Below are 24,520 nucleotides of genomic sequence, written 5' to 3' on the forward strand. Positions count from 1 at the left end.
AAAAACGGATGAGGATGAAAAGTGCTTGAACAGAATGTCCTCACTGTGCATAATAGAAAGTATGGGAAGAATGATACAGCTTTATATAAACAGCCACTTTCAACAAGCCTGCCATCTGCATGTAATCTACACCATAGTACATTATTTATTATTTATTATTATATGTTATTCATATAACATATAACTTCTCTGTTATATGCAGTCCCTCTAAAGCCACCTCTCTCCATAATATTCATAAGAGGAAGAACTTTTAATGACCGGATATCATGAGTATTATATTACAGGTTGAGCTACTATACCATTTCAGATTATGCTTAGTTGTGAATATTTGCTTTTTTCCCCCCTCTGTTTAAACAGTCTACCTTAAATAGCAGTTAGGATTATTGTCTTTAAGTCTAGTCATAAAGGTATACATTGATTTGTTCAGTATTGAGGGCTGAAAATATGCCAGGCATTTGTGTATTCATATTGATTATATTATTTAAAAGAACATTTATCTGAGAATAAATAGAGAGACAGTAATGTTATTAAATGGATTAACAAGCTCTTTTGATGAGAAATTATTTTAACTTACATAACTTTTATTACATTTTGGAAGTCATACACCAATATTTGCTTACTCTTGCCCAGCTCCTCCATATTTTTATTTTTTAAACTATTCAGACTGGCTTACTTGAGACTTGTGTGGATTATTGTAAAAATACTTTTATTTTTTCATAGTATCTTAGCACATCATGACTTGGTCTACACTTAAGAACTCATGATTTTCAAATCTTCCTCTCTGAGCATCTGCTTTTCTTCCAAATTTTAGTCCCATATTTCCAACCAACAATTGTCAATCTCTACCAAGTTCTGTCAAATTTATTTTCAGAATGTCAAACTCGAAATTTCTTCATCTTCTCGATCTTCCATTCCAGAAAAACTGTAAATACATGCTGAATCTGTGTATCTCTTTACCATGCTATAAGTTGATCTGTAACAGAGGTCATATCTTATTTTGGAATGCACATTGATGTTTACCACACATGAATATCAAAACTGATCTCGGTTTGTAGCTCTCAGCTCAAGACCTGACTGAAAGTTTTTGCTTGTTAGATGTTGGGGATACAATAACAGCAAAAGAGACATAGGCCTGATTATTTGGAGCTCACGGTAAGCCAAAATAATTTGGAGCTTTTCCCCTACCAACGGGAAACGATTGAAAACCTCTAAGCAAGGGAGTAAAAGAGTAAGTTTTTTTTTTTTTAAAGTAACAATGGTCCTTGAAACAGATTACAACAGCTGAGATAGAAACAGTAGAGATAAATTACATAGATGGAATCAACAGGACATGAAAAGCAATTGGATATTGGTGGTGCACAGTAAGAAAGGAAAAGATAAGGGTGATTCCTATCTTTCTGGCTTATACAACCAGCTGGTAATGTTATTCTTTGAGGCTAAACAGGACAGTAAAGGAGATAATTTAACACTGAGATTCATACATGCAAGAAATATCAATATAGTCCCCATAAGCATGCTATCCCATCTACGAGAGTTTTATGCTTTTTGGACAATACCAATTTTGCCTCAAAAAATTTTTTTTCAGTTTTGATATGAAAATAATTGAAACTCAAAACACTATGAATTTATGGAGATTAAAACTTTATAATTGACCATAGTCAACACTTACACATGAATATGAAATAATTAATGTTGTACACCTTGAAATTGATTACTGTCAGTATAGAAAGTATACCTTGAAATTTTATTTGAGGTGATTGTGAACCTATAGAGAAATTACAAAATCCTCAGAAGAAATTCTAGTTCATTTGTTCGCCTAATGAAAAATAATCTAATGAGTTAAAGTGGGAGAAGGTGGAAATTCATGGATGCCAGTAATGAGAAAGACTAAAAGATATAAAAGTTGCATAGATACATTATGCAAAGCTACTTTTAATAACTGTATGATTATACTTGAGTTTGGAAAGCTTGAATATGTACCTGAGATGGTCATTTATACATTGTCCACTGTCTGTGATAGAATTATTCTTAGCTGTAAAAATTAAAGAATCAGTTTTCAAGATTATTTTTTATTGAATAAAATAATTTGTCTGCTGATTGCTAATAGGTTATATCATATTAATAAGACATTTCAATATGGAGTCAATGCAAACTAATCTGGCTAGAATTTCCTTCCCTATGCTGGCTCTTATACAACTATTTACTTGGTTCAAGCCTGAGTTTATTTGCTTTGTTTTGTTTTGGGGATCTGTTTTACCTGGTTAACACTTAGAGTATAGTGCTAATGAGTCCAAAGACAACGGTGGCATCAAAAAGCAAAGTACTTTCTGATATAATTATCTCTTTCTTCTACACATATAGTATTTAACCTTTTATCCTTATAATAATAGCTCTGTTTCTTTTAAGTTGCATCAAAACTTTCTGGAATTTGATAGGAAATAAGGGAAAGTATGTAAAGTATTGCATTGTATATAAAGTAATTCATCCTAAATTATTTCATGAGTTCAAAGTCAAAGCTATTTAAAATTGAAACTAGTATTTAAGTATCCTAATGCTGCTCTTGTTTTCCATAATTCTCCAAAGATTCGCAGGGTTAAAAAATAAAGAAACAAAAGTATAATAGTGTCTGCCTACATTTTAATTATCTTTCTAATATATTGCATCTGGCATTTAGTCATTTGAATGTTGGCTCTGATTTTGCTATCTACTTTCTAGTCTTTTTAAGTTCAACAATCTTTAGCTATGGTAAATAATATTCAAGCAAACTTTTAAAGTAAGCTGTTTGAGTTTCCATTATTTTATGTCACTTTGTACAGTGTGTCAATTTATTGCTTCTTTCAACAACACTATGGAGTAAATAGAGTGATAGAAACATCTCAAATAGGAGAAGAAATTTAGGTTAGCAGATTTAGGTTAGCCAAGTGATAATGAGTCAAAGCCTCCTAAGAGCACCTGTATGATATTATCACCATTATATGGAAAATAAAATAGTTTATAATTCAAGAGAAAACATCACAAGTTAAAATAGATTTCCCCTTATATAGGCAAAATTTCAAATTCCTAGTTATCAAATAGCTGACACTTAGGTAGCACAGAGTAACAATTATTTAATGATAGCAAAAGAAACTACATCTAATTATTGCTTAGAAAGTAACATATTTACCTAAATGATATATTTATTGCTAATGGAATGGTTATAAATCCTGACAGTACTATTCTTTACTTCCAAGAAAAGAATAATTTCATCAAAAGTTAAATGAAGTAATATTGGTTATATGACAGCAAAGCAGTTGTGTTTCCCCCCAAACTTCCAAGTCAAAGATATTTGTGGAAATATAAATTTTAGTGTTTAGATTTGGTTTACTCTGTGGGTATTATTTTATGATACCAAACAAAAGGCACTTTATAGGTTTTCTTTGCTAAGACATTGAACTTAATTAATCAGGGTCACAATTAAAAATGTTCCAGTTTAGCTGGGGTTTTAGCTCAGACATAGAACACACAAGGCCTTGGGATCGACCCCCAGCACCAAAAAACCAAAGGCAAAAACAGTAACAAAAATGTTCTATTTTAGATTGTGCCCCTAATATACCTCTAAACATTACATGGTAATTTTAAAATACATATATAACTCCTACATGTCAATTAAAAATTAAATTAAATTAAAAATTTAAAAAGATTTCTTCTTTCCATAATGTATATAAAATAGTTTCTGAAATCTAACCAAAACTCCAGATTTTGCCATTTGTATTTGCTAAAGAAGCTCTGCTGAGCTCAGCTAGTTAAGAAAAAAAATTAAAAAACAAAAATAAAATTTAAAACTATTATTATATATTTCATGAAATGCCTGTTTATTATGTTTATGTGAAACACTAGAGTTGCCGATGACATTTTGTATCACATTTTTATTAGGTTGCAATCAATCCACTAAAAGATAACTTATTTATTCTCACCTACCTCTGAAGTAACAGCTGAATGTCCGTAGCACCTGTGACTAGTACTTGCTTTTAGTTAGTTGTCTTGTTTCCATTGTTAAGATGGAGTTGACATTCTTCTAAGTGGTCTCCAATGGTATGGAGCAAGTGCCCGCTCTTGCCGTCATTTTCATTGTAAACAAATCTTGACAATGTCAGGTTCCTGTCACAATCTATCAGTGTCACTCACTAAGCAGTGGTGTGACCGTTAGTCCCTTTGAGATTTGCCTCCTTTATCAGGGTCAGCCTGTGGGAAAATCAGAATGACTAGTTACATGTCACCTAGGCATAAAGGATAATAATATTTTAATATAATTTTATTATTTTAATGCATGCTGATTTAAAATGAATTATATTTATAGGTCACTCTGATTTTTTATTTGCTTCTCTTATTTACATTCTATCCAAACTTCATTTAAAAAATAGTTTGGATTTCTCTTTTAGAACCAATCCTTGTCAGATATATTTAAAAATGAGATAAATCAATTAAAAAGTAGATACTTATAACACTCACAGTAAAAAAAACTTTTTACATTTTTAATAAAGAGAATCTAACAATATTCTTCCCTAAAACTATTTTCTTTTCTGCCTAAAAATTGTGCTTCAAAAAATCAAATATATCATCTTTTTTTATTATTATCTCTACATTCAATCATTTTTAAAAATTTTTTATTCATAGAAAACATTGTTCTTTGAACTTCTATCTAAATAACTTAAAGCTTGTTAATTTGGGAAATAATATATCCTTTCACTTATATCAATTTACATGTAAGAATTAATTATAAAAATATTATTTTTATAATGTCATATTTCTTGTAGTTTCTGTTTAATAGGTTATGTAATAGGATATTGAAAATAATTTTTCTGTAGTCCACCACATAATGAATAAAAGGGATCAGTTATTTCTCATTTCAATGACAATCAAAAAAGATCAATGCTCAGCCAAACCAGAATTGCTATCTTAACTATTACTCCAGACCCCATGAATACTGTCTTCCTGTTTATCAGAGGGGACTGCCACAGGGAAGGGGGATTTGAAGAAGTCGTTTTAATGAAGAGACAACATCTAACAGGTAGGGCCATGGCTTGTTAATCTCTGTTCAAGCATGCTTGCTTCCTCATTGCCAAGGTAAAGGGAGTGAAGTTCCAAGATAATTACTCAAGGATTAAAGATTCTTACACCTTATTTCATAGCTGGATTTCTACTTTGGAGTAAACTGTGGACTTGTTTTTGTTATATATTTCAGCAGTATTGGGGAGAAGTAGCAAGGTGGGAAGAAAGAACATCACCATATCCAGAGGACCAACTCCAGAAGAAAAACTTTACTATCAATAGGCAGTGGAACTTTAAGGAGCTTAGAAGTTCACAAAACTGGTGATTTCCATTATCAGGATCTTGTGCCATTAGAAGGTTCCCTTGCAAGTCCCCACTGAAAGCACCAGACATTTGCCCCTGAGGAGATGCTTAGAATTTAGTCACCAGTTAATGCAAGATATCAATAGCCTATTAGGCATAGGCACATGAATTGCAGTGCTGGGAGAATTTAAGCAGGAACTAGTTGGGCAAGAACGATTTTCATACCCAGAAAGAAAAGAGGAAGACAAGCTAGACAAAAGTCTCATTTGTTCCTAAGTTCTAGAAATGGCCAATGCTGATAGTATGAGGAAGTGGAATGAATTGATTATACTCAAAATCTGCCCAAGGCTGCTAATGTACAGAAAAAGGAAGCTTGCAAAGAGTGTTTGAAGTCAGTTATTAAAGGAAAAATAGAGCCATTTTATATTTGTAACCTATCAGTTCTGACTGTTCAAATATCAGGTTATCCTTATACTAAGGATAGCTTTCAAAATTGAGGTGTATGTTTTCTGTATTTAAAGTCTCTCCCATCATCAAATAATGTGTTACAAAGTACAGGTAAAATACAAAAAGGGAACAAGCCATTGAAAACTGTCTGAGCCCACAAAAAGACTAATAAAGTTCTCCAAACTTTTTCATTTCTTAGACACTATATTTTTTTTTCTTAATAATATTGATAGACCTTTATTTAATTCACTTATTTATATTTGGTGCTGAGAATTTAACCCAGTGCCTCATACATGCTAGGCAAGTGCTCTGCCACTGAGCCACAACTCCAGCCCTATAACTATGTTTTAATATTAGGGTGAGGAGGGACTAAGGAGAGGATCTCTCATACCTAGTTATTATATATTTGAACTTCAGTTACACTAAATCTTAAGATAATTTTGCTTGTCTCTGATGAATGCTCATCTTTTACACAGAATGAACATTAAATATAATCACCTTTTACATATAAATTCCTTGAATCTTTTTTTTCCCTTTTTGTACCAAGGATTGAGCCCAGGGGAACTCAGCCACATCCCCAGCACCTTTATTTTTTTATTTTTAAAATTTTAAGACAGGTTCTTGCTAAGTTGCTTAGGCCCTCACTAAGTTGCTGAGGCTGGTTTGAACTTGCAATCCTCCTGCATTAGCCTCCCCAAACTCTGGAATTACAGGTGTGCACCACCATAGCCAGCAGTTCTTTGAGACTTAATATACAATTATTGGTTTGTTTTTAATATCAGTATAATTATGTAGGGTAAATGAATTTTTTTCAGATTATATAAATGCATAAGTTATTATTTGGGGCTGGAGATAAAATTCATAATCAATTGTTAATTCCAATTTTCCATCTTACATTCTAGTACCTACTTATATCTGGCTGCTACATGACTATATATTTGTAAATTTTTATCCCACCCAAATCACTCCATAGGAATAGTAGCCACACTTCATGTTGCACATAGTTCTGTCACTTGATGTCATCACAGAATAAATGCCTGTGTGTGTTGCTTATTCTCAGTTCAGATCTGCTTATGCCTGTAGTATTGTACAGCCAGTGCTTCTATACTGCCTGTATTCAGGACTAGGTCTGGGAGACCCTTTCTGCACTCAGTCTCACCACCTTACATTGAAACATGGTTATAGAGATGAAATGACCAACAACTTGGTGTACTGAGTCTTTTCAAGAACTCATTACCATTTTCCTTGCCTCTTTTCCATTTTATGTTTTAATTATACCTTGAGTTTTATATGCATGTGACTACCTCCTATTACAGAATATATTCTTTCATGATATTAGGGTTCTATCAGGTTCATCTTTTTATTTCACTGTAAAGTTGAAGAAGTAGTGTGGTTCCATATAAGAATTGAAGAAGAAAAAGGAATCAGTTCTTTTCTATCTCCCTCTGCCAAATCTTTGAAAGTTTTAAATTTATTGACCCTGCTGCTGTCCCTGAAAGTCATAGTAGTTAACCTTAATCTTAAAGGTATGTTCATGTGCATGTATGTGTTTGTGTGTAGGCAAAGTACATATCTACTAGCTTATATTGTGATAAATATTGGCTTAAACTAAAACACTTGGAATCATACATTTAATAATGATGGGCATGTCTTGTTCTGAAGAAGCCTATTTTCATTCCTTATTTATTCATGCTAATAGAGGAGAAGGATGTTATAAATAATGCAGAAATCACTTACAGATGACTTGGTTATATATTGTATATTTTTCATCAGATTTAGTTTCTTAATTGTTTGCTCTATTTATTACCTAAATGAGCTAACATCATGAGTATTTAACAAATGATGCTTGGTGGAGAAAGCTAAGAGCAAAAATTCTAGGTAGTGAGAAATCCATTCTAGTATTAGAGAATTACTATAGAAAATTCATCTATCAATTATTGATATTTAACCAAACAGAGGATCAATATTTTGTGATACAAAAGAGATATGAAGCTGGGGGCAGTGGTGCACGCCTGTAATCCCAGCGGCTCAGGAGGTTGAGACAGGAGAAACATGAGTTCAAAGCCAGCCTCAGCAATGGCGAGTCACAGTCTCTGTCTCTAAATAAGGCTGGGGATGTGGCTCAGTGGCCAAGTACCCCTGAGTTCAATCCCTGGTACCAAAAAAAAAAAAAAAAAAGAATAATTAAATCAGAAATTTAGCTTGATGTTTTACGTCTTAAATTTACATCTCAAGTTTCACAGGTTTTATGGATTAAATATGTAATTGAAAAAGTTTGCACATGCTTTGGTAAAGGCAGTGTAAAGTGAAGATATTTAAGATGTTTTATCATAATACTCTTGAAATTAGACATTTGGAAAATTCATATATGTATAATTTTGCATGTTTGACTGCTGTAATTGTCAAAAAGTGATGAGTAGAGGACCAAGGTGTATAAGTTGGTGAATATTAAAGTGAATCTTTATATAACTGTGTAGGAGTGTAGGAGCAGGCTGGAGAAATTTCTTTTATGTGAGTCATTTCTGTATAAAGCTATAAACCTTTTTTTAAACCAAAAGCTGTCATGGTTTCTTGTAAAATAATAAAGATAATAAAGATATCCATTTTAATTGATTCTTTTCATTGTTTAATAAAATTGCTTTGTTTGATTGCTGAAGAATTTGAATTGAGTTTTCATTACCCACTTCTGAACAATTTACTCTAAGATCCAGACAGTATTGAGCTAATGAGTTTGAATTTATATTGAACCTTAACTGTCTTCATGAAGTACATGGAAGAAAATCATGGCAGTAACTAAATATTCTTTATTAAAAACTATGTCATAGAGATTTTACAATGAGTCTTTCAGTAGAGCAAAAACATTAAATTGGAGTTTTACCAATTTTGCTGTTTCCTTACATATTATGTGAAAATATGGTTTCTTCATTTTTTTAAGAAATGAAAGACTCATAAGCTGACAGGGATATTACTAAAAATTTTTAAGTGGTAAGTTTATGTATTTAACAGATTCTATTAAGGAATAAATTATTAATTTAATTTGAGGACACGTATAAATTGAAATGGTTTACAAGCACCTTCCAAGAAATGTTCCACTAAAGTGTTTCAACATTTTACTTTTACTTTATGTGTTTATGTATGTATGTATTTATTTATTTGTTTTGCACTATTAAGAATTATACCCAGGGACTCCTTGCATGCTAGGCAAGTGCACTATCACTGAGCTATATCCATAGCCCTTGTGATTGTTTTTATAGCTAAAACATTGCAACCCATCTTGAAATGCTAACCTGCAAATGCATGATGACATTGTCACAATAATAAATTTGTTTCTCTGTATTTGAAAATAAATGATGTGTTTATTCACACATAACAAATATTTTGCCTTGACACGTTTGTCTTTCATTAAGTGACCTTTTGTGTTCTATATATAATGTCTAAGTTAGGCACTTAATGATTCTATTTTTAGCTTCATGGTGGAATTAAGCATTTTAAAGCTAAATGGTGACTAAGATACTATTTACTACAAAAATAACTTTGTATTACATAACCATCAGGATACTTCAGTTCCAAGCAGTAACTATCTAGTTCTATAAGAGTCCCTTTAACATTAAATTTGATAGTCAAACAGGATTAAATTCCACAAATAGGTTAAATATTACAGAAGGATTGTTTTTCAAAAACTTGAGATCCTTACATAAGAAATAAGAAAAGGAAAAATAAAATGCAGTGATATGCATTTTTTAAAACCTCATTTCAAAGTAGTTATTGGAATATTGGGAATAATATCATATCCAAATAATTTATATTCATTCCCCACAGGCAGCAGTGATGGTTCTTGGGATAAGGAAACACTGTACTCCTCCCCATCCCAGGGATCTCAGGCTTCTGTTACCCATCCCCGCATGCCTGGAGTGTATAGCCTTCCACTTAGTCATCCTCTCAACCATCTTCAGCACAGCCACCTTCTGCCAAATGGTACGATGGCATTTTTTAGCAATAAAAATGACAGTTTTAAAAATGTTTAATTATTAGATAGTAAAACAGGGCTTTATAAATGGATATACTATATTTAGACAACTAATGATAATAAGTTAAAGAAAACTCTAGTTCTATAAAGATTTTAGACTGATCAGAGGAATAATGTAGCAAAGAACTGACCATCTGTATAAAACACATGAAAATGGTAGTATGATAAACCATGGCACCAAACTAATTAGTTGAAAACCAATTTTCCTGAATGGTGAGTGGATATTGTTGCATAAAAAGAGGGAAATATTTTTTCTTTGACTGCTTTTATTATAATATAGTTCAATTTTTAGTGATTCATGTCCATAATGATTTTAATAAGTATGATACACCACATTCCATGGTTTTACTTGGAATAGCACAATGATGATATATGTATATTTTTTATAGGACTGGAACTTCCTTTTATGATGATGCCCCATCCTCTAATTCCTGTAAGCCTACCTCCAGCATCTGTCACCATGGCAATGAGCCAGATGAACCACCTCAGCACCATTGCAAACATGGCAGCAGCAGCACAAGTTCAGAGTCCTCCATCTAGAGTTGAGACATCTGTTATTAAGGTAATGGTTTTCTTGTTATATAATGTTGATAATAAGTCATTATGTCTTAATCTATTTTCTTATTCCATAAGTAAATGTCACCTCTAAAATCTAAGTGATAGTAAATAGATTATGAGAAAAACCATTCATAATTAAGTAGCCCCATGGTTACAGTGTTTAGAGAGGCTTCAGTTAAGTTCTCTTAAGACAAACAACTTAGAACATTAAAACACAGAGTTCAAATATGTGTTTTTACTTGTAGGTGTGTATGTATGATGCATATAAGTATGTGATTTGTGCATGTAGTGTTATCAGTCTTTAAGTATGGAGAATCAGACAACCAAAAGGATTCTATTTATTGACTGTGTCACCTTGGGCCTGTAACTCAGTCTTTGTGATTTATTCAACATCTAAAAAATGGATAATATAATGTGGATGCATAAACTAAATGAAGTAATAAAGTTGAGTTATTATAAATTTAAAAACATACTATGAGTTGAAATTAACATTATGGTTATGTAAACTTAATATTTGTGTGTATACATATACACAAACATATTTGCGTGTGTGTGTGTATACACACACACACACACACACACACATATATATATATAATTTCCCTGCTTTATCTTTTTCTCTGTTATATATGTGTATAATTAAAGTATGTATATATCTTATAGGGGAATTGGGTAGACATATATACATATAATTTTTTGTTCATTTTATTTTATAATGGGCATTTGTACCCATTTATACCAAAATATTTTAATAGTCATTGTCAGATTTAGTGAAGAATAAGAAATAATACAAAAAGAACATTAAGAATAGATTGTGGGGCTACAGTTGTAGCTCAGTGGTAGAGTGCTTGCCTAGCATGTGTGAGGCACAGGGTTCAATCCTTAGCACCACATAAAAGTAAATAAATAAAATAAATGTATAAAAATACAATAACATTATTTTTAAAACAGTAGATTGTGTTTGTAATCCCAGCTACTCAGGAGGTTGCAGAAAATTATTGTATGGTCAAGGCTAACTTGGGCAACTTAGTGGGATCCTTCTCAAAATTAAACAAATGAATAAATAAATAAGGGCCAGGAGTGTAGTTCAGTATCAGAGTGCTTGCCTAGAATGCAGGAAGCTCTGTGTGGAATTCCAAGCAATTACAAAAAAAAATCATCAATCATCAATTTTTAATCTAAGTAAAAAATACTTCTTGCTGCATGATCCTCATTTGACATAATAATTGCATATTTTTTTCTGAATAAAATACACTTGAATTCAGGTTAATCTTTGGAGCATGCCTTGTATTTTTCTTAAAAAAGGCCTTGTTTTTCTTATAAAAATGGCTCTGTAAACTTAGGTGTGTAACAGATCCTTATATCAGTTTTGAATATAATTACTAGAGGAAAATCACAAAATGCATTATAGAAGACCAAAATCAACTACTAAATATCTCTACCTGAGAACATGGCAGTGAAGACCAGCCATATCATTATTGGCCAAGGAATTGGCAAGAAAATTTCTTAAACTCTTTTTTTCTTTGGAATGACTTCCAGGGTTCCTCTGTTACTAGGTGACTGGTTAATCAAGGTTATCACCAGATTATCTAATTCATGATAATTTTTGGTAATTGTTTTCACTGAGAATTTAGGATTCTAATTGGTTCATTCATTGTAGTTACTTAGAAGTTTAAGATGAGGGAAAAAATCTCCTAAGTGTTGTTCTTATTGTGTTTGTTGGCTATTTTAGCAAAATCTTAGTGCTTGTTAGGTATTAATTATAACATGTGATTATGCACATTTAAAAAAAATTACCAATGAATATTTTAATTATCTTGTAATCATATATTTTTATACTTTTAAGTCTAAGCTTATTTGTAATCTTCCATTTAGGTAAGCTTTACATTAATATATAAACAAAAATAGGACAGAAAAGCAGATTTTAGTAGTTTAAAAAAATCATAATAGGTATAATATGTATCTTACTTATGACCTGTACATAATTTGGCCACGAGGTGATGGCTTATATGTTCCTTAATCCAAAAGCCACAAGGTACATCAGTAGACTTATTTTATTTTTAAATATAAACACATTTTAAAAATATTCATGCTACATCTAATATTAATTAGAATATTTACATTGATAGGGGAGCACATTTTAATAAATCCTTGGTTGTCTAAGTTTAGGTAGGAGGAATTAAATTTTCCTGTGGAAGAGTTTTACAAAGAAATCCAGGACTAGATTATTGGAAGTCAGCAACATTTTTGTGGTTTCCAATATTAAAGTTTAGGAATAGAGAGGAAGTAGGTACAGAAAAGGAAGGAAATATGCAAAAAAGGAATGGGAAAATGAGGGAGCTTTTTATCTTAAAATATGTGCCAAAACCTATAAAATAATAGTGATATCCCACGTCCTATTTTCTTGGGACAAAAATTTGCAGAAATTTGGCTATAGAACTTGGTTCTGTAAGATGTTCTGAATAGGATAATGAAACAACCTCTTTTAATTTGTATGTGAGCAGACTTCATAGTTTAAGAAGTGTTTTAGTAAACACACATGACATACATTGATTAAATTTAGTTTGGAGAAAGTTGTTATTTTTTCCCAAGGAAAACAGTTGATCCCTATGTCACAGTGAACAATTATTTGGTCCATGCTGATAATAGAATAGTGCCTGCAATTTGTTGGTATGAGAATATTCTAGATTCACGATGATACACGAAAATCTTATGTATTTCAAATTTTAGTGCCCATAGATTTTTTAAAACATAGCTACACTTTTTAATTTACATAATGTCTCTGACTACTTTTACATACAAAAATAGAATCTGGTGAAGTACCTAGTAAACTATCTGGACCTTCACAGAATAATTTGTTGATCACTGCATTAGACCTATAAGAAATTTAAATTCAAGTGAATTTTAGACTGTGGGTAAGTGAGGCAGCTCAGACTAAATTCTCGTACAATATAAAGCCATGTTTAAGACAAATTAAAAGCATTGAGTTTTTAATGTTGAAAAATTTAAATGCAGTGAAGAAAAGTAAACTAGATAGAGGAAGACCATACACTTTGACATTGCTATTTGCTCTAAATGCAAGCTTCCATGAGACAGTCTGTCAATATTGGACTTAGCTTTCTCTGACTGATTTTTTTTCAGACTACTAGAAATATTTTAGCAAGATAATTTTAAGGAAGAAATGGACTGTTTTCTTTAGGTAATAATAATTTTAATTTAAATCCTTGATAACTAAATATCTATAGAGATATGTGAAATGATTATAAACTCTGTGTTAGTGTGCTATATGTTGGCAAGGCAGACTTATTTTTTTACTGTTTAACACTAATAGAGTATGAAGAGACAGACATGAGATATTACATGTCATATAATGCAGCTCCCTTATAGTAGAGAAATAATTCCTACATCTTCTCCATCCATTTTTATTTTGTAGGACTTCTGCTCAATTTTCAGCAAATTTAAGAGAGAGAGAAATATATTCATTAATCACATTGAAATTTAATTCTCAATAGCTGCTACCTTTACTTTTTTTTCCCTCCTGTACTGGGGATTGAACCCAGGGCCTTATACATGCTAGGCAAGCATTTTAATACTGAACTACATCCCCAACATCTCTCCCTGTTTCTTTAGTGCATTTTAATTATGCAGAATAATGTGTTTTATTGTGGTGTATTTATGCATGCACAGAATATACTTTGATCATATCTATTCCCCCACTACCTTTTTGCCTGCCCCTTCCCGCCCCCATCGCTCCTTCTCTAATAGTCTGCTACTTTCTAGTTTCATGTTGTCTTTTTTTCCTTAGATATGAGGGAAAACATGCTAAAACTTTTGTTATTTCAGTAACATTATCATCTCTAGTTTTTTCCATTGTCCTGAAAATGACATGATTTCATTTGTCTTTAGGACATTAATAAACCTCCACTGTGAATCTATACCACATTTTTTTTATCCATTCATTTTTCAACAGGCACCTAGACTGATTTCTATAACTTGGCTGGTATGAATTGTGCTATGATAGACATGGATATGTAGTTATCTCTATAGTATGCTGACTCTAATTAGGGTATATACCAAGGAGTAGTATAGAGCAGTCTTCCTTTATTTTAAGACAAGATCTCATTAAATTGCCCAGGCTGGCCTTGAACTTGCAAACCTCCTGCCTCAGAAGCCCAAATAGCTTGGATTATAGGTGTGTGCTACTGTGCCTGACCCTACTTTTACATTTTAAAAGAAAGATGTCTACTAATTCTTCTTTGTTACAGCCATCTAAAGATTTAAGTCCTCTATTACACTTCAGTAGTGTATTTATTTGCAAACCAATATTCCAGTGTCTGCTGATCATTCCTTGCCAAGTTTCTTGGTTGAATTCTTTTTCCCCCATTGTAAAAGAGTCCTCTAAACCCATACAGTACTCTAGAAATCAACTGACCAATGAAGAGACACTAGAACTCATATAAACCTCAATTTAGACAATATCTATAAAATGTAGTCATAATTCCTAAGATATTGTTTTCATATTAGAATAAGTAATTTGGCCTTTTATAAATTTCTATTAAGCCAGGTTTTTTTTTCTTCTTTTGCTTATGTTAGGAATTTGTGTTTATCCACAATTTTTTTTTTATTTCCAGTCACTTGATTGAGTGGTTATAGATGTTTTTAAGTGTTAACATCCCAAACTATAATGTTAATGATATATGCCATCTTTGTATCATTTCCAGATTTTAAAAGAATGTTTTCCTTTATTACCTTAAATCACTGAGTAAAATAAGCAGTATATATCAAGTGATCAATTCCTTCTGTCATTAGAGAATTTGTTAATGGGTTTAAATGTTCTACTAATTGATTCTCTTTAGGTACCATTCATCAAGTAACCCCCAAACCTCTTGAATAAATCAATATTTTTCTCACTTTTCATTTTTACATCCACAATGATATCATGAGAACTTTGGGGGAAAACGTTCCTGCCAAAATAGAAATAAAGTTGAAAAGAATAAAGACAGTATATTTAGTGGTTTAAAATGTGAATTCTGGAAAAACACCTCATGGTTTCATATTATACCTTTACCACTACCTAATCCTGTGATCATGGACAAGTGATTGGATGTCTGTGATTTTTTTTTTCCTTTTCTGTAATACTATCTCACTAGGTTATTAGAATTGATTAAATCATCATTTATAAAATCTTCCAAAATCTCTATACACCAACATTACCTTTTGCTTAGCACTAGTTTTGCTTTCCCTATTCTAGGATTTTGACAGGGATTCCTGTCAAGCTTATGATATACAGCCAGAAGGCTATAGTGAGACCCCTGTTCAACCCTCACCAAAATGTGTACTTTGCTTTCTTTTAATCAAGGACTTTTGGGATTGTAGTACATACTATACAAAATGCATTTTTAAGATTTCTCTTTTCTTCAGAGACAATGTAGGTTTGTTTTTGAGAAATTTGGCAACATTTAATGGATTTTACTTTGTTGAATACACATCTTTCTTCTCATGGTATATTACAGAGTTCCCTGAAAATAGAGATCATAATGCAAGTTTGTGATTATCTTTGCTGAGCTTGTGTGTGTGTGTGTGTGTGTGTGTGTGTGTGTGTGAGAGAGAGAGAGAGAGAGAGAGAAACACTATGAAATTCTCAAAGAATTAAACACTGAAAAAACATTTAAAAATAGAATTTATGATTTTCCATCCTCTAATTCTTTCCTTTAAAATGGTTTCTTAAAATATTACATTAGTATGTAGGACTTTATTGTCATAAAGTTTAAAATGTGAAAGAAACCAGGCTCAGCAACACGCCAGCAATCCCAGTGGCTTGGGAGGCTGAGATAGGAGGATCATGAGTTTAAAGCTAACCTCAGCAAAAGTGAGGCACTAGGTAACTCAGTGAGACCCTGTCTCTAAATAAAATACAAAATAGGGCTGGGGATGTGGCTCAGTGGTAGAGTGCCCCTTAGTTCAATCCCTGGTAACCCCTGCCAAATGTGAAAAGAATATAAAAAGTAAAATCAGAGTGACATAATTCTCAAAGTAGATTCAAATCTTAGACATTACATGCCTCATATTTGTTTTTAGTTACTGAATAGTTTATTCCTTGGATAAACATAAAAATCTCTAGATGTATACAAAACTTTTAGAAATAACTTTTTCACAAAAATGATTGTGATAATTTTTATATGACCTTACAAAAATAATTAAGTATGCTCTGTTTTTATTTATTTATGTATTGACATTAAATATGAAAAGAAAATGTAACAAAAAATATTACAACCACTAAGAATACATCAGTGTATTGAAACATACTAAATATGTTTAAATTCATGAGTTTACAATAAATCTGAAAAAATGAACTCATCCTTCATCTTGGGAGAATTCTAAGGAATTGATTCTCTTGAAGTCCAATATATGTTTAAATAAAGGAAAAAATAAATAAACAAGAACACTCATTCTTCCTGCCTTTTCCATATAAACAATCTCTCAGGATAACCCAATAATTCATATGTAAAACTTTATGTTCATAGAACTCTTCTAAAAAAATCAATGAGTAAGGAACGATAATATCTCCACATTGCAAGTCTTAATGAAGTGATGAATCTAGGCCATGATTATCAGTGGTGGCTGGCATCATAAAAGGCAACCAAGCAGACATTATACCTTCCTGATGGAAGCAGGCAACATCATCTATGAAACAGTCTTAATCCAAACAATTTGAATCAGGTCTCTAGTTTTAAATATGCAGGGAACTCAAGGGGCAGAGGAACATAGAGTTAAATAGACCCATTAAGGGAACTGAAGTTGAGATGTTCCTATTGGTGGTGGCCTCTGAGAACATACTCTCTGCCTTACTAGATAAAAAGTTGTCTGCAAGCATTTGCTTGGCTCAAAGTGACTGATACCAATGCATGTGTTGGCCTGGTTAGAATGTATCATTTTTCTCTTTCCAATCCTTTCTCTACTCTCTTCCCTTGGCTTCACCCTTTAATTAAGATTTAGTACTTGTTTATATAGGCTGAATCCTTAACTCCCAAGTCAAGAGTATGTTTTGCTGTTTAAAGTAACATATTACCATATAGTATCCTGAAAAATCATAATCCTTTCTGAATTATCATACAAATATGATAATTGTATGATAATATACAAATTTGGTCCTGCAGCACAATCAAATATGGGCAAAAATATGATATAAATTATTTTCAGGTATCCTATTAGTTCCATATTTAGCAAAATTAAATATTTCTTGAGTTTCATCATTAAAACAAATTTTCAAAATATTATAAATATTCCTTGGAGCCTCAATTTATGACTTTGAGTGATAGAATTTTAAGATGGTGACTGCCTGGTCTTCAACTACATATAAGTATGTTGGCACCATTCAGTATGTCTATTAAAAGTACATTTTTGCCTTTTCCTTAATCCAGAATCCTAGTTCTACCAGTCACCTTCTTTGTACATATTTACAGACCAGGAGAATTTTTTTTTTTCTTTTTTGGTATTGAAGATCAAACCCAAGGATGCTTAACCATTGAGCCACATTCCTAGTCCTTTTAAAATATTTTATTTAGAGACAGGGTGTTGCTGAGTTGCTTAGGGCCTCACTAAATTGCTTAGTCTGGCTTTGAACTTGTGATCTTCTTGCCTCAGCATCCCAAGCCTTAGCATAGCATTACAGGCCTATGCTACCATGTCTGGCCAAAGCAAGAGAATTTGAATATGACACTTAACTGTTGTAAATAATTCTGTATTTTACTAACAACATTTACCAGTTTGTGATATGTGTTCAATGGGAAAGGAAGTTTTGTCAGTTTTGTTTACTTTTATAAAACCAGAGCCTAGAATCCTGCTTGGCATATACTAGGTGTTCAGTAAATGTTGTTGAATGAATGAATTTAAATGTGCGCTGTCCCAAAGCACAGGAGTTTGGGTTAAATATGAATAAAGTACTGCTCAACTGTATCAATTTTGTTAATTAATAAGTTATATAAAAATGATTCATGTATCCCTACTTCTATATCATTTTCAATAAAGTAACCTCTAACCAAAACACACAAAGAATTTAAAAGAGCAGTCAGGTGTAGTGGTGCAAGCCTGTAAGCCCAGCAGCTCAGGAGGCTGAGGCAGGTGTATCATAAATTCAAAACCAGCATCAGCAACTAAGTGAGATACTGTCTCAAAATTTAGAATAAACAACTGGCTGGGGAAGTGGCTCAGTAGTTAAGCACCCATGGATTTAATATTAAAAAGAAAAAAATAAGAAGGAAAAAGAAAAGAATTTAAAAGTGCAAAATAAATTGAGTCCATGGAAACAGTTCTTTATTTAGAAAAATGAGTTGTGATTATACTTGCTCCTCTAAGAAAATTTTCACTTTGATAAAATATAATGTATATTTTTCTTCTAGAAAGGAGGTGGTGAGATGATGTCATTTTTAAAATGTTTAATCAGATGTGTGTAATATTGAATATTTTATACTTTTTAAAATTTAAAGTATTCTGTTTTTTTTTAATTCCACCTTTGATTCTGAATTATCTTGTTCTACCCAGAAGCAATATGCAGCTTTTCCTTTATTGTTATTCTGTTACCATTAGTTTATTAGTATGACCTTTATTCCGTGAAAGAGTACTCCTCCTAAATTTTCATTTATTATTGTGGCGAGTTTTATAAAGATGGAACATTGCAAAAGATTGTGTTTTATTGATTGGTGGAGTTGATGCAGGACTATAAAGCAGTGTGTTGAAGTATTAAATTAAATATTCTTCCTCTCTGTTCTACTTCAGGCCCATCTTAGAGGTTAAAGGGCATTACACAAATGAAATGATAAATCTAGTTTACATAGTTTCCCTATAGACATTGAACTACTTCTTTTTTATTATGTCTGAATAAAACTCATTATCTATTTTGTTTCAGTAATAATTATGAGATTCTCTCCTAAGCAATTCTTTACTGTCTGCATTATTCTCCATCTTATAGAATACTCTGGAAAAGCAAGCATATAAATATGATAAAAGAATTAAGCTGTTGAAATAAATTAATTTTTTTGTGCAACAATGTATTCACATCTTACTTGCTCAATGGATTTTACTTTAATGAAATTCTTCAAAGAACAATACATTATGTTCCAAAGATTGAAATTATACATTAAGCGAAATGAATGAATACATTGTATCTCAATTTATAGAAAGTTTCAATTGAATAATTAAGCTTTTAAATCACAAAATTTGCATACATTAAAATATTTTCTTTAAATAAAACTAAGTATTGTCTTTGTATTCTTTTTTCTTACATATAAACTATAATTAAAGCAAAAGTAAGCCAACGCTAAATTAAATTCTACAATTTAACCTTATTTTCCAAGCTTTAAAGCATGCTGTTAAAATACATCTTACATTAAGACTTTAATTTAGTATTACTTAATTTAATATGTTATATTTTTATTATTTTGACTGTAAATAACTTATGAATTAAAGGACTCCCCACAGGAAACTTTGACAATTAAATATATTGACTAATGAAGTATTTTCCTTTGTATACTGAAAATATTAAACAAGGAATTCCTTTCAATGGCATAATCATTGTTGCTAGAGTTTTATGCATTTAATATTTAAATTTTAATGATTTAACTACCTAAGGAAAAAATATTCTAATGCTTTCCATTAACACTATTAAGAAATCTATGATGGCAGGAAAATCAGAGTGCAAAGTGAATTTATAGCAATGATTTATTTCTATATTGGACTTTATCTCTGTTCAGCCAAACATGTGTCATTACAAATAAGATCACAAACAATTATTTTGAGAAATATTAAATATATTGATAGATAAAAAATGAGTGATATTTCAAAGAACACAAAATGTTTAATTTAGAAATATTATTTTTATGAAAATGTAGCAATGTTCTTTCCCAAATATATACAATGTATTTCACATATTATGTATTTCTGTGCAATCTAAGTATTAACAGTTAGATTTATTAGGAATTAACTTTAAAGGAAGTTTAGACAATAGGCTGGAGATGCAGCTTAGTAGCAGAGTGCTTGCCTGGTATGTGTAAGGACATCTGTTCAAACCCAGCACTGCCAAAAATAAATAAATAAATAAACAAACAAACAAACAAATAAATATAAATCTCACATAAACTGTGTGCCTTTCATAATTTCAAGAAGTCAATTTTAGACATTTAGCATATATCTCTTGTCATGCATGCAATTAGCTACAGCATAATTTATTAATGTGTTTTTACAGGTTATCAAGGAGTTATGTATGGTTTTACAAATCAATACTCTGAAATAAGTGTACAAATACTCATGAAGGAATGCAAAATTGAACCTTTGAGTATTATGCAAAAATCAAGATTATTCCTTGATTTGTGACTACAAATTTTTGATTGGAAACTCATTGCCATTTAAAATTGCTTCATAATTTAGGATAGAGATGTATATTAAAGAAAAAACTTTAAAGCCCAATTGCTTTTAAATTATAAGTTAAAGATAAGAAAGAAATGGCATCCAGATGTGAATTATCTGCTATTTTAAATCATATACATATTTGTTTTTTAAAACTTTAAGTCATTTGTTTACATTATGGACTACAAAGAATGTAGATATTTTATAAACACATGCTTCACTTATGTAGTTTGGAAAATAACTGATAATATGTTCACTTTTAATGTCATTTGAAATGATTTCAAAATGTTATTCTGAAAATTGTATTGTTGGATACCATTTTCTTTAGTATCCTATACTTTATTAAATGCATGATGTGCTATAAACTTCCCCTGAACAAGCTAATTTAAGATTTTAAGATCTGAGATGTATAGTTTGTCTCTTTCCTGCCCTGCTGCCTCACTTATACAAATTTTGTCTTTCAAGTGGAATCCCACAGGATTTGAGTTGAAAAATATGTTGCATATATCTTTTCTTTTTAATTCCTTTTCCCATCTTTTTTTAGATGTAGTTGGACACAATATCTTTATTTTATTTATTTATTTTTATGCAGTGCTGAGTATCAAACCCAGGGCCTCACACATACTAGAAAAATCCTCTACCACTGAGCCAAAACCCCAGCCCTATTGCATATATTTTACATGTATCTAGATATTACTCAGTTTTGCTATTTGCAGAGAGTGGAGCACTAAGTTCTTAACATCTTATCAATTGAGGTAAAGAGTTAGTGCTGTGGTATAATACTGACAACATATCTATTCTTTGGAGAAGATTCTTATTGGTCTTTTGGAAGCCAATCCATATATTTTATACCAGTATAAAAGATCTTAAATTTCAGCAAGTTGTCACTAAAAGATTTTAATATGTATTTTGCCTTTTGGGAGTAGAATTTAGCTGATATATTTTCTTTTGCCCCTTTTTTTCCTTTATATATATTTTTGATAATGTAAAAGTTTTATCATAAAATTTCCCATGGGGTCGTTTTTTATTCTATGGTATGTACATTGGGAAGTAAATTTATAACATGGATTTTGGAAGAGGACTTATTTTCATTTTATTTGTCATGCTCCAGGAAAAAGTAGCCTCAGCATATCTCTTGTAGATATTTATTGACAAATGTACAACACTGAAAAATTAAAAGAATATTACTCAAGTAGCACTTGATTTTGGTTGAATGTTAAAATTACCTTCAGAACCCTGGTAAAGACTGGGCTCTACTTCATGCCTAGTATATTAGTTTCCTAGGGTCACCTTAACAAAGATCTACAAACTGGGTAGCTTGAAAAAACAGAAATTTATTATCTCACATTTCTGCAGGTTTAAAGTCCAAAATCAAGATGTCAGAAAGATAATACTCCCTCTGAGATCTAGGTAGAATTCTTCCTTGCATATTCATAGTTTATCTTGGTAACTAGCAATCCTTGTCCATGATTGGCTTACTGATGGCATGACTCACCTCTGCCTCCATCTTCACACAACATCTTTCCTTGTATTTTCACATCATCTTCTTGGAAGGACACTAGCCATGTTGAACCAAGAGTTCATATATTTTATCTTAACTAATTATATCTGCATAGATCCTTTTCCAAATAGTTCATCAAGGTTTATGTCTTAATATCTGAAGGTATAAATATTTTGTTACTCAAAGTAAAAAAAGTTAAAAAATGAATATGAAGCTAATCTCTAACTCCATTTATAATAGTTTCTTAGAGGCATTTATATAATGTATTTGAAGGTTACTGAAATGGTGAAGGTACAGAGCTTAAAAAGACGTATGGAATGGGATATAAGGAATTATAAGGCCACGTGATACCATGACACAAATCATTATTCCATGACACAACTAATACGCATTTCATGGATTTTTCCTTAAAAGGTTTGTGGGGTTGAATTGGAGGTAGGGTGTTATAGGTATTCTGAGAATTATTTGAATCAAAGGAAATTATTTCAAGGTTAAATAATAACCCATTTCCATGATGCCTTACATTGTGATCATCTGAGTGTGCCCAAAGTATGTCATGATGAAATGGCTGTTGACAGCTTCTCTGATGGTGGTGTTATTCTGATCAAATATATTGGTAATGTATGTGCTAAATGATCTTCAGACACTTGCTGAAACAGGAAAACATATTTAAAGATTCTTCAAAATGATAAGTATTAAGAGAGGAATCTTGCTTTGGTCTATTAATTCTTTGTCATCTTATGGGTTCTTAGACAGTTCCAGCTCTCTCTTTTGGGCTTACTTTTTATCTAATAAAAAGACTAACATATGCTCTTACCTATAAGGGCATTTTAAGCCATTTACCAGACTTATATATAGAATCACAGCTTCAAAACATTTTTTGCATACTTTACTAAGAAAAAAACTAATTGTTTAGATAATCAATGGATTGAATAATTTAAAACTGACTAAATTTCAAGCTTTGCTCTAAATAAAAGATGTTTTCTGTTGCAGTTAAATGCTAGTGAAATGTTATGATTTCTTCTCTTTGTGCTTCATATTGTATAAGAAAGATTAACATTCATGAAATAAAGGTCCAGTGAATTTACCTCTTTTCTTCCTCCTCTCCTCCCATGGTGGTGTAGGAGCGTGTTCCAGACAGCCCCTCGCCTGCTCCCTCTCTGGAGGAGGGTCGGAGGCCTGGCAGTCACCCATCTTCACACCGCAGCAGCAGTGTGTCCAGCTCCCCAGCGCGAACTGAGAGCTCTTCTGACAGAATCCGTAGGTCATACTTTTACTTGTCACCATTTTAAACTTTATTAGGTGCAGGTGGCTTTTCTAATCAAAATGCCCTCATTCCAAATAGATCTCAGATGTATCATGTTCTGAAGCTTTGTAGCAATAGCCATTTCTCAAAATTATGTTTCCCAGTTTGGAATATCATGAAGTATGATACAACATTAACAGGTTCTGATATAAACTCCCTCTATTTGATGCTACACATAAAAATTTGAGCTATGAAACAGAAAAAGTAAGTAACCTTCTAGATTAGTTTCTGAGGTAAATAACCAGTTCTCAATAGCTAATGTCTGAGTCTATTGTTTAGGGACTATTCAACTTAATTTCTTTGACTCTATCTCTGCCATTTTTGTAACTCATTAGTTTTAAAAATTCATTATTGTGTTACTGAAGATATCCACACAAAGGAGTAAAAGAAATCAAATTCAAGACAGTATACTTTTAAATAATAATCATAAAGAAGAGAGATCTGTAGCATAGAACAAGCCAATTAGGGGAAGGAGGAGGGAGGGAAAACGAAGGTACTGGGGAATGAGATTGATCAAAATGTGATATATACATTTATGGATATGGCATAATGAATACCAATACTATATAAAATTAAAATGCACCAATAAAAAGACATTATATTCTTAAAAATATTTCTGAATATTTCTTAGATGACTAAGAGATTGAAGAATTTTAAATTGTCTAAAATTGGGATTTGAGTTTGTAGTAATAAATAATGCATATTATAGCCATATATTATGATTAAAAGTTTTAAATTAGGGCTGTATTTCATTTCATCACATTTCTACAATACTTAATCTTGGTCTTCATGGTCAAGAAAGTTAAAAATAAAGTTAAAATGCCATTCAGTTAACAGGTGACTTTGTGCAAGAATTGAAGAATTTTTTTTCAATAAAATCAATATATTAAATGAGAATGGCTTAATTGACAAAATCAATATGTAATATATTATTTCCATACCTTAGGTA

At 31.5% G+C, this 24,520-nt stretch overlaps 1 protein-coding gene across 2 annotated transcripts in view; it reads left to right on the top strand.

Moving 5' to 3' along the window:
* Positions 1–24,520, top strand: part of Dach1 (dachshund family transcription factor 1) — a 389,822-nt gene that overhangs the window by 258,448 nt on the left and 106,854 nt on the right. Inside the window, exons 4-6 of one of the 2 annotated variants that reach the window (XM_076872351.2) lie at positions 9,598–9,753; positions 10,195–10,367; positions 23,390–23,525. In XM_076872351.2, coding sequence (XP_076728466.1) covers positions 9,598–9,753; positions 10,195–10,367; positions 23,390–23,525 — 465 coding nt within the window. The remainder of the gene's footprint in view (positions 1–9,597; positions 9,754–10,194; positions 10,368–23,389; positions 23,526–24,520) is intronic. The other variant, XM_076872352.2, reaches the window with a different exon arrangement.

The sequence above is a fragment of the Callospermophilus lateralis genome, chromosome 12 (assembly GCF_048772815.1).
Source record: "Callospermophilus lateralis isolate mCalLat2 chromosome 12, mCalLat2.hap1, whole genome shotgun sequence".
NCBI lineage: Eukaryota > Metazoa > Chordata > Mammalia > Rodentia > Sciuridae > Callospermophilus > Callospermophilus lateralis.